General features: G+C 39.5%; 1 protein-coding gene across 15 annotated transcripts in view; it reads left to right on the top strand.

Annotated features, from left to right (window-relative positions):
* mark3a (MAP/microtubule affinity-regulating kinase 3a) overlaps positions 1-14,589 on the top strand; it is a 43,000-nt gene that overhangs the window by 1,590 nt on the left and 26,821 nt on the right. For 14 of the 15 annotated variants that reach the window (XM_026338926.1, XM_026338918.1, XM_026338922.1 and 11 more), the window contains exons 2-5: positions 4,185-4,367; positions 5,543-5,596; positions 12,187-12,235; positions 14,333-14,398. In XM_026338926.1, the coding sequence (XP_026194711.1) occupies positions 4,185-4,367; positions 5,543-5,596; positions 12,187-12,235; positions 14,333-14,398 (352 nt within the window). Of the gene's footprint in view, positions 1-1,198; positions 1,333-4,184; positions 4,368-5,542; positions 5,597-12,186; positions 12,236-14,332; positions 14,399-14,589 lie in introns of those variants that run through there. The other variant, XM_026338913.1, reaches the window with a different exon arrangement.

The following is a 14,589-nucleotide window of genomic DNA, read 5'->3' as shown; positions in this document are numbered from 1 at the left end:
GAAAAGTGAATACTTACAAATATCAAATTGATGTAAAATGTTTGTGTTATGTCTACAGCTGGTTTCTTTAGGTTCATACTCCACTTATTTTTCTATACCTTTGTCAAACATTCCTTTTCCCCTCATATTCCATCTGTGTAGCCGCAGCCACGTAATGTCTACATGCGGTATAATCAGAATCTCATGAATCATCACAGTTGCAGCAGAGAGTCGGCTCAAGATAAGACTTATACTGCACAAACAGAGCACTGACAGGAGATAAGATTTTATTGAGCCCTATAGGGAAAACTAGGCAATTTAAGATTCAGTTGCCAGTAAGACAGGTCTGGAAACCAGTGATTGGTAAAGTGGGTCTCAGGGACTAAGGTGGGATAACGTGCTGGATTCAAATTTTTGAGTTTGGACAAACCATGAAGTAATATTGACTCTTTGTGCTCTAGTATATCGTAATGGCCATTCCTATGGCTACAAATATAGTATATAGACAAATTAAGCAGTTTGTTGTTGGTTGGTTGGTAAAAAAAATCTAAATCTTATCTTAAAATTGTAAATATTGGTGCTCGCTGTCTGCAGCAATCAGTATTCGTACTTAAGCTGTGCTCTTGTTTATGCAATTGCTCTCTCTGGATCAGTCTACAGCAGCACACGGTTAAGTTTGATTATACCGTAGCGTACCCTGTAGTCTGACGTGCACCTCCTCAGAAATGTGTAATTCTGCTTCACTGCGATGTGAACTCGGTGGCATCGCAGTGGTTTTACAGACTGCGTCGGTAATTTCAGTAGAAGTAACTGCTGCTCACCAGCTAGAACAGTTGTGGCTACACTGGAAAAAAAATCTCAATTTTCCATTTTATTATCAAATTAGATAAATAAGTGGCAAATTCTCACATTAGCGAAACGTGAACTGGGAACTTTATACATTTTGCTCAGAAAATAACTGATTATAAAAATAGATGCTGATTAGTTTTGCTGTTTATCAATTGATTCACTGATAATTATTGGTGGTGGATGGTGAAACAAACTTTGCTGCCAGTTCCAGTATTACACTGAATGGAATCAGGATGGAGGACCATATCAGGAGTGATAGACTAGATGCTTTTAAGGTGAAAGGAAGAGCCCCAGATTCCGGTTTCGGTATATCTCTCTGTAGCAGGCTTGACTCGAATCAGTCCCCCTCCCGCTGTCTTCCTCTCTGTCTCTCTGTGGTTAACGGGGCTCTGAGTTAGGAAAATCTGGTGTTGTGGGAATCTCTATGGGAGTCATCAGTGGGACACAGAGTTTTCCTGTTGAAACATGACGGGCTCTCAGGCAGCCAGGAGACACCGCAGCTTTGTGAGTAACCGCTAAAAAGGAAAGGATCACATACAGTTTTTTGCTCTAACAGGAAGTTGTTAACTGGAAAAATGGAATTGGTGGTTTTTAGAAAATGTTTACAATTAGCAGGTCTTACAGTGGACGGAAAAGTCTGCATCGTAATGTTTCCACAGACTTGTTTTGTTTTTTGCTGTATGTCTGTGGTATTCAACAGTGACCTTATCCTAGTTGATGGTATTTTTATCTCCTCTATCACTGTAGAAGTCCTAAAATACTCCTGAAGGGACTTAAAGTGTGTCTGTGCTGCTTGGTGGAGTTTAAAGTGACCTTATTGTGTTTGGTGGCGAGTTACAGCTTCTCAGCTTAACTCTTTCAGATATTCCTGTGGAGGTTTTTAATGTCTGTAGTGTTAATTAAGTTTATTATGACCTTAGGATTGCTATTAAAATATTCTTAATGAAACTTATCAGCTGTAATGTCTGCTCTGTATCTATAGAATTAATTATGCCACACTCTTTTTAATTGCATTAGTGCTCAGAGGACTTAAAACACGAGGTGGAGATGATGTTTCTTGCTTATCATGTTTGACCTCTGCTCTGGCTTTATATAAAATGTATAAAACAGTAAGTGCACATTATTGTAGCTGTTAATTTTCCCACTTCACAGTCCCTCTTATTGTCTCTGGAGTGAATGAGTTGGGGATGGGATGGGATGGAAGGGGAGGGGATGGTTGGAGCCGGGTGGGGCTGAGGACACTGCCACTATTAATGAGGTGTTGGCCAGATAGTTGATACTGAGGCCGCACCGAGTATCTATCAGGTTGTTTTTTATTAGTTGTACAACATCCAGAACAGTGCAGCACAAAATCTGTATGTGCAAAATAACAGAATGTGATAAGTTTTGTCTTGCAGAGATTCTTTTGCACATTCTGTCAGTGAATATATTGTTGTTCTATATTTTTACAGCTTCACAAGTCTAAGACACACGCACACACTGATTCTGTCAGTGTCAAAGTGCCGTTAGCTGTGTTAAAATCCTAATCCGGCTCACTGTAGGTGTGAAAGGAAAATATTTTTTTTATAGCAGAGATGGATCTCCTTGATAAGTTTGTCAATTAACTAAGGAATCATTTGTATTGTTAGTGTAAAAAAGTGGCTAAAGCTAATGGGGACATCTTAAAGTCGCCTGTTGTGTCCAACAATAATTTAAAACCAATAATCAATACTTGAACATTTTGAAACTTTCATCATTTTGTTTTAAAAAAAAATACTCTAAATCCCTCCCACTGAGAAACATATTGTCCTGTTGGAGTGATGTATGTGCAGGGATAATGTAGGGGACATCTTAGTCATTAAACTTTGATCAAAGGTTTGCTTGTAGGAACCTTCTAAATTATGAATTAGTTTTTAAGATGTGATAAATTTTCCTTCAAGTGACAAATGGAGACATTTCTGCAACTTTAGTGATGTTCAGGGAAAAGAAATAGAGATTGTGTTTCACTGAACAGATAAGTGATTATTGTTTAATCTGATATCAACTGACCAGATGCCAGTTTAAACAATCTGGTTCTTTTCTACTAACTGTGCTGAACAGTTTCTCACGTCTAATTAGAGCAGTAGTGTGGGAGCAGCATGTGAACTAGACTGCTGTTATGGATTGACCCTTTAACTTTCAGTAACCTTTTAAAAACCTTTTATTTGTTTCTGTTTGTTCTGATGTACATCCTGTTTTTCACAAAGTGTGCGTGTCATTCACAGGATATGACACTGGCAGAATCTGCCAGCCATTTGATGTTATATTTTAATTTGATGCTTTGGTCCTTTGACAAGGCAGGTTTATTTTTATATTAACCGTTGAAACCTAGAGGTTTTGAAGATGCTTTGCATGTGACAATCGCCAACATTGAAACACAGTAAGGAGGAAGAAGATTAGCAAAGAAATGAATATAAAATAACTGATAATGTTGTTTCAGACACATCTCTTGTTGTTGTCCTATTCTGAAACAAGTAAGACACTGTCCTAAAGTTGAGCACAGATTTCTGCTCTTTACCCCGGTCACACTGTTTCAGTTTAGTTGTAAATTACTTGTGAGTGAACGTGATTCTTATTAATTTGGAAGCTAGATAGGTCTTTTCTGCAGATTCTGGGTGGAAACGTTAAATCTTATTTGTGTCAAATCAATTACGAGCAGAGCGATAATGTTGCTCAACTAAACTGATCAGTTTGTCCTGAACGTGATTCAAATTCCTACAAATATTACTTATTGTCTTGGTGGTTAATGTAGGAATTTGAATGGCAAAAGAGATTATTTTAGAGCTGAAACAATTAGTTGAACAAACTGTTAAAAGCCTTAACGAGCTCGTTTTGTCTAGTCAACAGCAAAAACATGACTAAAAGGAACCAGGAAAGGAGCACGTTTTTACATTTTAGAACCTGCAGCTGTCTACGATTCACTCACTTTATGAAAACAAACCTGCTTTGGGTGTCCACACATTCACTTCATGTAGCTTAGTAGGCACCAATCCTGCTTAGAACAGCTGTACGTAGGCTCAAGTTAGGGTAGCACAGCTGCCTAAATATGTATGACTAAAGTTAAAAACAGCACCAAGAGATAAACAACATAATTAATAAATGATCAAACGAACAAAGAGTGGGTACAGTTGGTGTAACTAGTGCCCTCTGGTTGATGTTTGTTTGTTTTTTTGTTTGTTTGTTTTTTTTTTTCCTGTGGCGCTAAAGTGGATGTATCACGGTGGTTCAACATGAGTCACCACTGATGTGTAGATGTTTCACTGTATGTACCTGTATGTACTGTCCTGTACAGTAACCCTAACAACACCCTAGCTGATGTGTCTTATGTTTTTTTACAGCACACTTCTCACACTAATGGACGTCAGGAAATCACCACACGCTCGGCCCGCACCGGGGTGCGATCCCGTGGCTCGGAGGAGCTGCAGCAGCCGCACGTCGGCAACTACAGGCTGCTCAAAACCATCGGCAAGGGCAACTTCGCCAAGGTCAAACTGGCACGACACATCCTCACCGGCAGAGAGGTGAGTTGGACACTGGCTCAAGTGTTTTTTATAAAGAGTGATTTGTACCAACAGATGGGTTAAACTAAATCTTGAAACCATTTTACTTTGCGTTAATATTACCATTGAAATTCATCACCAGTTTGAGATTCAGTGTCTCCTGAAGTAAACACATTAGGAAACCTTCAGTTAAACCTCAGCACATTAACACAAAATCTCTTCTTTGAAACATTCTGGAGCTTCTTCAAACAAGTAAAAAGCTTCTTCCTGTGATTTCTGTTGGCTTTATAATAAAGGTTGTGTAACAAAGCTCATGCCAGCTACTTTGGTACAACCTTTGTGAGAGGGGGACCCACTCCCTATACAGATATAAAAGGCTCATTCTAAGCTAAAGAACTGTTTGTGAAATACAGTGGCAAGAAAAATGGACAGGGAAAGGAAATGTATACCACGTTTTCTGATGTTGCGCTCTTTCTGACACTGAACATAACACTGTATTAAATCTCGTGACTATAAATGACTCGATATGCTGTAAACAAAACAATTGATTTCTGCAGTGTATTTTTATGTCATGTTGTGCCCCCTACACACTCTACCCAGCGACCACCTCTCACCTAAACCAAACAGACTATTTCAGTGCAGTTCACTTACTTTATCTTGCCACAATAAACTTGTTCTAACGATCTCTTGCCTGCAGAATATAGCAGATACACTATATGTAGTTAAAATATTTAATTTAGGTTAAAAAAACATGGTTATGGTGTCAGCAGAGGAGACGCTCACCCTAACTTTCTCCATATACTGCCAGATTGAGCTCTAAACTGTGTTGGCAGTAAAAAGGTTTTTAGAGGGGGAGTCTATGTTGGTGAGCTTTTAATTTGTTCATAATTTATGAACGGAGAGAGATGGCATCTTAACGCAGCATACAACATTTACTGAAAGTGATGCCTCCTGATTCTGTTGTTAATTATTCAGCAGTTGCTTTTTGCAGTACTTTATTTCAATTATGATGTAACTGTCTTAATGCTCTTAAAGATTGGCTTTTAAGTCTTCTTTTTAAAAAGTGATAAATGCTCTTCAATGTCCGCCTCCCCTTCTGAGCTGTTGTCTCTTTTCTACTAGATTTCACTTCCTCTGGTTTTAATGGTGTCTCCCATTTAGCTCAATTTCAGTGCTGTTTTTTTTCCTCTCTGCAGGTGGCAATTAAGATAATAGACAAGACACAGCTGAACCCAAACAGCCTTCAGAAGGTAATTTACTCCCCCTCCTTTTCTCACCTTCTCTTCTGTTATGCTCTCTCACTGTGGCAGAATTCATTTACTAATTCATGATGCACAACAGATTGATTATTAATTGTGTAAATGGGAAGCAGGGCATGCTGTGGCAGAGCATGTGTTCTCTGTATAGCTTTCCGGAGCGATTTAAAAGCCTTTATTTTAGTGTGATGCTTTTGCCAGTGGAAGAGATGATTCAGCTCTATACACACTGTTTCACTTAGGTTTTGCACTTTAAAGCATTTAATGAGACTATATCTGTGTTTGGTTTAAGCTTAATAAATTATCTTCTAATTCCAGAATGAAAGAGAAAATTAAGTGTTTTGACATTTTTAAATGTGTTTAAGTTTTGTTTTGATTCCATTAAGGCTTTTCTGCTGCAAATTCTTTTATTTTATCATTCTTTAACAGTATTTATTTGAACATGTTTTAGCCCTGATGAGAACTGATTTGTTTTTTTCCCCTCTACTGGTGTTGTCACGCAGCTGGGAGTGACTTTTCTGTTTCCCTTGTTAATTCAACCATATCAGGAAGTGGGTTTGCTTTTAACATGCAAATTGTCACAGGCTGAGAGTGAATGCTGCTTTTGCTGCCCAGTCAATAGCAGTTTCACTTTACATTTTGAAGTGGTTGAGTTGAGAACGAGCTGCCCATAGCCCTGTTTCTCTTTTCCTTTTCGGTGTACTCTCATTAGCTAGGGAGATGTGCGTGCATGGTAGTTTTGATCTGTGCTGCTGTTCATTTTGGCTCTGTCTCTCAGCCTGGAAGTGGTTTCGGGGAAGTCAGTCAGAGCGATATCGACTTGGCTGCTGCAGCTCTGGAGGCATTTTTTTCTCATCAGACAGATAAGAGGGGACTGGGCAGAGTGCGGGGCCGCCTGCTGCTGCTGCTGGTGATGATGTTGGGTGTTGATGTTCAGCTGGCCCCCGCCACATGGCTCCTCTCTCCCTCGTTCCTCTCAGCGGTCGGCTAGTGGTTTTCCATCAGTTTTTCCAAAGCTCCATTGATTCTGGCCTTTGTATCTCAGAGGCCCCGGCCCTTTGGCGTTGGCTGTGACACAGTGCTGACAGAGAAACACTGACTCATGACAGCGCTGTTCACGAAAACACAAAGCATGAGGTCTTTGTCGGCTGTCCTGTTGTTTTTAGGTTACTGCTTTGTCACAGTCAAGGGGGGAAAAACTCTTTTAGGTATTTGTTTCCTGCTGTTCCACCAGGGATTCAGATTTCTTCTCATGTTTATTTGAGGAATTGGAACGCACATTTAAAAAAAAAACAAAAAAAAACACACATTTCACACTTTTAGTACTTTTTCATGATTGACACTTTAAATGGTCTCATTCCTGTCATACATTTCTATTTATAGACCCACTTTCAATGCTGTTGGTTATTATTTTTTTCTGATTCTCTTTCATTTGACAAATAGGCAACTCAGAGTTAAAGGAAACCCTGACACATGTAAGATGTTTGGATTATTTTAAGCATATTTAGCATAATAATTGACCCTGGCACTATTTTAGCAGGTTTACATTGGTCTGAGTCACTTTTACAGGAACCATTTCCGAAATACACTTATTTGCTTTCATGCCAAGAAACAGAAGAGAAAATCTGGTCTGCTCTTGCATGTGTATGATAGATACAAAGCTAACACATAGCTTTACATAGAAAGAAGACTTGAAATGGGGGCACTGGTGATAAAGAGTCTACAAAGTCACTGTTCCTGGACAACAACACACAACAATAAAACAGGAGAACATGTTGAATAGTGAGCTTTAGAGGTGTTTGTCATGTTTTGTAACCTGTGCACAGAGCCAGAAGTGAAGGTTTGAGGCTTTTCTTATTATATTATATTATTATAAACTGATTCCCTTTAGGTTTTCTACAGATGGTCTGGAACAACAAGGCACCTGAAGATGTTATTCGGGCTGTAACAGTTCTAAAACTGCCTCAGTGTGTTGCCTTACCCTGCAGCCCTGTTGCAAACATCACACTCTTGTATATTAATAGTGGCTCCCTGATACCGTCCAATTTCATGTATATTTAACAATATGCTATTTCTTGTTCCAAGAGGACCTATTACTTGCCTTTTGCTTTTGGATGAGCGTGTTGACTGAACATCATCCGTTAACTCCTGCTTTGTGTCTCGGATGTTGTGTTCAGGTTCAGATTAATTTTAAAGGACTGGATCTCGTGTTTATTTTCCTCCCTTCCTCTGAGCTGGTGCTGCCAACGTGCTTCAGAGCCGGCACGGCTGCATCCTGACCTCTTATGTAAGTGGAAGAATTGGCGAGAGGCTGATAGCGGGGGATATCGTCTCTGAAGTCTAAATGTTTATTTTGAGCCTCTGTTCTTAATAGTTTGGAGGAGCTGAGTCGACGTTCACATCTGTCACCGGCTCCTGGCAAACTGCTGTCAGCTCCCACTGTGTTCCCTGTCCGTCCCGATTCAACCTGCTGACGTATGTGTTGTCGTCCAGGTCAAAGGTCAGAGGAGTGAGTGTGATACTTGGAAGTCTTGATTAAATGTAAACAGTGTCAGATGGCTGGAGTCTGGGACAAACCTCTGCTCCCTGTGCTGAGTTTTCCTTTTCACTAAGTGGTTGTGGAGCAGTTACTGAAGGATTAACAGCAGAGTTTCTCAATATGGAGGCAGGAAATTAATTCACCAGAGAAAAAGTAGTTTTGTGAGGAGCATGTCTTTGTTATTTAATGATATTTGCTTTTGTCATGTGAAAGAATCAATGTTTGCATAATTTCATTAAAATAGGACGAACGTGTTGAGCCTCAGCACGTCAAGAGTAACTGATCCAAATCAGTCTTGTTGACCACTTTAATCGTATGAGTCGTGATCTAAATGACGATTTCTCAGTTTGAAGCTGTAAATCACCATTATGCTACTTTTCTGAAGAGCTAAATGCTGAACCTCAGCTCAGCTAAAGTCAATAAACCAACTCAACACTGTTCGTTATCTTGCAGTATTTACCTTTGTTTGCCAACACTAGCCACAGAGTGAGACTTGTAAAGGGAGCAATGCATTGTTTCTTCTGTCACGAGTTACATAGTCTTTCCTATAAGTCATTGGGGAAATTTCTGAGATTGTAAATGAAGAGGCAGCATTTTGTAGAACAGCACCTCCACTGAGCTTCTCACAACCCATAAATATAAAACCTGTGACCTGGGGTTTTCACGTACAAATAACTTTGTGTTGAGGGGCTACAGCTGTAAAACCGACTAAATTGTTCTGGCAAGAAAACAAAAAGAGTTGGTGCTGAAGTTTGTTCTTCTCTCTGTCTGCAACAGTCTGATCATTTAATGGCCTCTCTTCATTTGTGGCTTTATAACTTTAAAACAGAACAGTTTCCTCAGTGTCTGAATCTAGCAGTTAATAACAGTAAAGTGTGTTTATTCCCTCAGGTCGATTTGTTTGCCCGGATGAAAACAATAACATCCAAGCTTTAGAGCAGCGACATAACGGCACTGAGCAGCAGTCTGTCTTAACAGTGCAGAAAGCTGAGCTTAACAAAATGTACTCGGGGCAACTCCAGCGGTCATAATGTGCACAGACGTAATGTTGCAGGGGCTGTAATCCGATTTGTTGCGACTCTTCTAATCTTTGACCTGGTGGTATCAAAGTTTGCTGAAGAAGACTTGCAGTAAATGATCTAATGTTGAATGTTGAACCCAGGAGTTTGTTCTCCTTGCACTCGCATCACTTGTGACTGATGCAGTGTTAGGTTAAAGAGGAAAATGCAGAGAGAGATTTTCCCACTAAGATCTGGACTCATGAAAACCAACTGTAGGTGTGATTTCACCCTCACTCTGTGTCATTTTGCCTGGTGCCATGCATTGATCACAAGACAGATTGCGTAACAGGGACAGCTGTGCATCATTGCGGTGGTATGACTAGATCACCAGCAGGTTTACGTCCTCGACCTAATGGTCGTATTATGTGGTGAATCATGTGTTTTCCACTAATTCTGTTTACTGCATTACATACCTGACAAAGTATTCCCATATCCCCATTGGTTTGTTGTTTTTCACACTTCCCAGGTGTGAGGAGGCTCTTGTCTGCTATGTAGGACAGGACAGGCTGTGCTGGAAACTTAACAAAGTCACACAGTCCTTGAGAAATAGATTAGACTTGTCTCTTACCTCAACACATTTATTCAGATTCACTGTTTCTCTCTAGTAACCAGAAAAGATAAAGTTCCTCTCCTTGAGCAGCAGCGACTTGGTTTCCACTGTCACTCACACAACCACCTCAGATTTATTCCTCGGCACACTCTGAGAGCGCTGAAGAGTATTTTCAGTATAATGACGGGCAGAGCAGGATCACAGGCAGCATGTAATGACAGTGAGGAGACCTCAGAACTCCTCTCCTCCTCATCCTCTTCGTCAACAGGCAGACTCATCCTGGCTCGGGTAGTTAACATGACTTCCAAATGGGTCGACTCCATGCTGAAGGCCTCGCTGACTGGAGCTCATAATTAACCCCTCAGTTGTCTCAGAACTGGGAATGAAATGATATTTATTATCCCAGTACCTCCCACAGCCGGCAGCCTGCGCAGTATTGGAGTGTTTAAATTACTATTTTTGAATCATGTGGTGTCAAGTGGTAACATACGCCTTTTTGACCGATTTTGGAGGAAAACATTTGCTAAAATGTTTAATTTCTTACCAGAGCTGCAACTGGAGATTTTAATTTTGATTGATATCTGTCAGAAATCCAATATTGCTCAGCCCTTAGCATCTTTTTTTTTGGTGACATCTGCCTCATCGTCTGGACAGTGGACTTGTCGAGTTAACACCAGGACATCCAGACCTGGTTCGTCGTGCAGAGAGGTCAGGATGAAACACATAAACATGTATCTACACATTTTTGTAGAACTGTGTAACTGTGTTCAAACAGCTCGGCTTGCAGCACCATACTGAATGTGAAAACAACACCCGCTGTTATTCACCATCTGTTAGCCTCTCAGGGTTCAAGACAGAAGGCTTTATCAGGGCGTCCTCGTGGATCTGTGGGTTCGAATCTGTCGTTTGTTTCGGTCAGAACACATACGAGAAGAATTAAACATCTATTTACTATCTTAAGTAAATGTTTGACATCACATAATCAGATTTGATCAGATTATGAAAGTGATATTTACAATCTAGTGTTGGACACAGAAAATTATATTTTAGTTATTAGTTTATACTATATTAGGTTATATAGAAACCTTTTAATGAACTTTATTTCTCATGAGTTGTGAGTGTTCGTGGGCTAAATGTCACCGCTGGAGAGGAAAGGTGAGTCCATGTGTGAGTCGACGGGTGGCAGAGAGCTCGGACATGTTTGGAAAAACAGCAGGACAGAGATGACTGAATGCTGCAGAGGTTACAGCTAGAACGCTGATAAAACAATTTATGAGCTTTATTAATGTGGATGAAACCATGTAAAGACATTAAGTTCCCAGAACTCAGAACACATTTATTACCACTTTACCCAGACTTAAAACAGATAATTAAGAAGTTAATTATATAATAGTTTTTTAAATGAACAGTTGGGTATAAGAAGGTTAAAGACAAACCAAACTCAATAATGTTCCAGTTATATAATTTGCTGTGTGTGGTGGAGATATCAGGTTCTTTGGCTGCACGGCCTTTACTGTTTATTCGTCAGCAATCTAAGCAGTACACTGTGGCTACTCCTTCCTCATGAGATATTGATGCATTTTATATTTTTATAGAAGGGAACAGACTGAGATATAGTTACCATTGGATCAATAATAAATAGTGTTCATTTCTCTTTATGCCTCACACAGCAGAAGACCTAAAAGCACATTAGGCAGTTTGATGGCAGATCTGCTGGTCTGGTTCCTCTGAATCCTGATGGGGAAGTGGAGCGTGTGTCACCAGAGCTTCTTGTTATTAGTGTGAGATGGGGAGATGTGATGCTGCATGCTTAACTTAATTCAGATGCTCTTTTTGATCGCCACAAGGGGGGTGTCGGCTGTTGTTCGAGAGTCTTTCAGGCTGGTTCAAACTGACACCGAGCTGGGGGGATTTCTGTTGTCGTGGTTCTGTGCCGCTGGAGACAAAATGATCACACTTGGCTGACAAAATTATTGATGCTGGCAGGGACAAGGACCAGTGTTTGGGTCTGTAAACCCATGATCTTCTGTTATGAACCGTCTAAGAATAGGCATGAGCTAAGAATAAGAACAGCGTTGAATGGTGAGTGATGCCTCATCACTAACACATCTGAGCAGGACAGAAGAACCAGATACAAGGAATAAAACAGACGATAATGGGAGTGTGTTTCACTATGGTTCTATTCTTCACCTTACTTCTGCCTTCACTATAGTAAAATATTCCTGTGCTTCTAAATAAAACATCATCTTGAGAGGTTTTCCGTTCAGATTATAATAACTGGTTGCTCATATTTTGGAGGCTGCAGATTTGGTTCTTTAAAAAAGACGAGGTCTGGATCCAATCACGGATTTGGAGAATTGTTCAAAATTCATATAAATTGTAGAAACTTTTATTTTCCTCCAGTTGTTTAAAACTTTTTCTCTTTTACTTTCAGCTCTTCAGAGAAGTTAGAATAATGAAGATCTTGAATCATCCCAATATAGGTAAGTGGATATAAACACTGCACTACACAGACACAGTACAAGAGTTTGGTTCAGGATAAATCTGTTTGATTTTTTTTTTACGCATAAATTGAGACAAACTTTGGTTGTACTAAAAGTAAAGATTCAACAGTTTGACCTGTTTGGATTTATTGTCTGCTTAGAGACATTTTACTTCCTACTATATTAGAAAATTAGGCGGTTTTAATCAATAAACGAGAGCACACTGCCTGGAGCAGTAGCAGACATTGGCATCGAACATGCAGCTGCAAGAGGAAATACCATCTAACACCAAACCACTGCAGCAGCAAGAAACCAGCATCATGAAAACCTCAGCTGTTGAGGGTTTTAGCTGAATAGCTAAAAAGAGATGGGAAATAGCACTGTGGCTTTAAGGCTGCAAATAACAACTACTTTAATTTGCTGGTTATTTTCTCAATCAGTTTTTTATTGATCCAAAAACTGTAATTAAAATGGTAAAAATAGCTGTTTGTTCCTTTTATGAATCTTGTGATTCATCTGACAAAGGGCTGTGTAAATTTGACCAAAATTTCATTCCCCGATTATATAAAATGAATTTCATAGACAAATAATGATGCATTTGAAGTTTTGGCACCAACTCATGTTACGCTTGTTCCTCAACGATGTAAATTGGGTCCATATCTAATATTTCTCTACTTTTGGCATCGATATTCTTGTAATTCGAGGAGGATCTTGAGGCAACCTCTTATTTTTGTCTGCAACAGAGCAGATCTTAAGCTTCGATACAGAACTGCATGGGTCTCTCCAGAAACCTTAATGGCATTTGTTATCTCCTCCAGAGATGGGAGTTATTCTTTGGCATATGGTGTGCTGCGGGTAAAACCCCTTTGCAGGGTTCATTTTAAACACCTGACTGTACTTTTGTGGCTTTCATCCGTTGCATAGTTGATAAACAAGGCTAGTGGTGTTTAAGTCTGTTGTGTTGACCAGTCTCCAGCATATTTAACTTCAGTCACCACTGGCATTGTTCTGGTTTAGGTCAAGCTTTTCAAACCATGTCTGAAAAGTAAAAAATATTACGGCATTGAAAGAAAAAGACCCTAATGGGAATGTGAACAAAAAAATATGGAATAAAAATACACCAAAAAAAAAGTCGCACACTAATATTTTGTTAGACAACCTTTAGCTTTGATTAGGGCACACATTCACTGTGCCATCGTTTCAATAAGCTTCTGCAATGTCACAACATATATTCTCGTCCAGTGTTGCTTTAATTTTTCACCAAGATCTTTTACTGATGATGAAACGCATTATATGTTGGCTGTGAAACATAATGAATTTAAGTATTTTACCAACTTGCTGCTCGGCCTGATGATGGAACATTTGTTTTTATTGTAACGAAGACCTCCTAGGGAAGGTTAAATAACAGAGACTTCCCTTTATATAATGCAAGGCACAAACTACATGTTGAAATGTTATCATACAGTTGCATTAACACATTAACACACCCTCATGCAGGTGACCATCACCTGCATGACGCAGGATTTATTTCAGCATTTTCAGGATTACACTACGTTACTTTTAACTCTGGGTACCTAATGAACTGACAATCAGACAATCCTGCGATGGTGTGTTTGATGTTAAAGACGGGATTTCCCGCTAATTACTTTTAATTTCCTTTCCCTGAGCTCCAAGATTTCCTCTGCAGAAATGTGATTATAATTACCAGGGTGATAGTAAGAGCTTACCATACCAGCATTTACACTGCATCTGTCCTCTCTCTCTTTGTCTTCCTTCCCACTTTGTCTATATTTAGCAGTGCAGCCTTCAGCCGCTCATCACACAGTCTTTTATATCTTCAAGCAGAACACACTGCAGTAAAAAAAATGTTTTCACACTTACAGTAAATACTGAGGTGCTCAACTCGGCCCAGTTCTCGGCTTACATGGTCATGACACACGGCTCCACATGACATTTCCCCTTCATTTGTCTTTTTGGAAACATTTTTTGTTGTTTAGTGTCATTACTGTCTCTGTCTAAATCTCCCCCATCTTTATATATGTATAAATGATTGAATTAATAATTTTCTCATTGTTTCTCTCTCTGTGTCCGTTCTAGTCAAGCTTTTTGAAGTGATTGAGACGGAGAGAACGCTCTACCTGGTGATGGAGTACGCCAGCGGAGGTGAGACACAAATCAAAATGTTCACGTGTAGTTACTGTAAAGATTAAAATATCAGTCTCTCTAACATGTCAAGCCTGTCTTACTGGGAATTACAGCATCTTTAGTTGAATGACAATGAATTTTAGTCATTAACACGTCACTTTTTGAAAAATAATTTCATATGCTTAATCCAAAATGAACCAGTCGTCCTG

This window comes from Anabas testudineus, chromosome 22 (genome assembly GCF_900324465.2).
Source record: "Anabas testudineus chromosome 22, fAnaTes1.2, whole genome shotgun sequence".
NCBI classification, from domain to species: Eukaryota; Metazoa; Chordata; class Actinopteri; order Anabantiformes; family Anabantidae; genus Anabas; species Anabas testudineus.
This window is presented reverse-complemented; position numbering and strand designations above follow the sequence as displayed.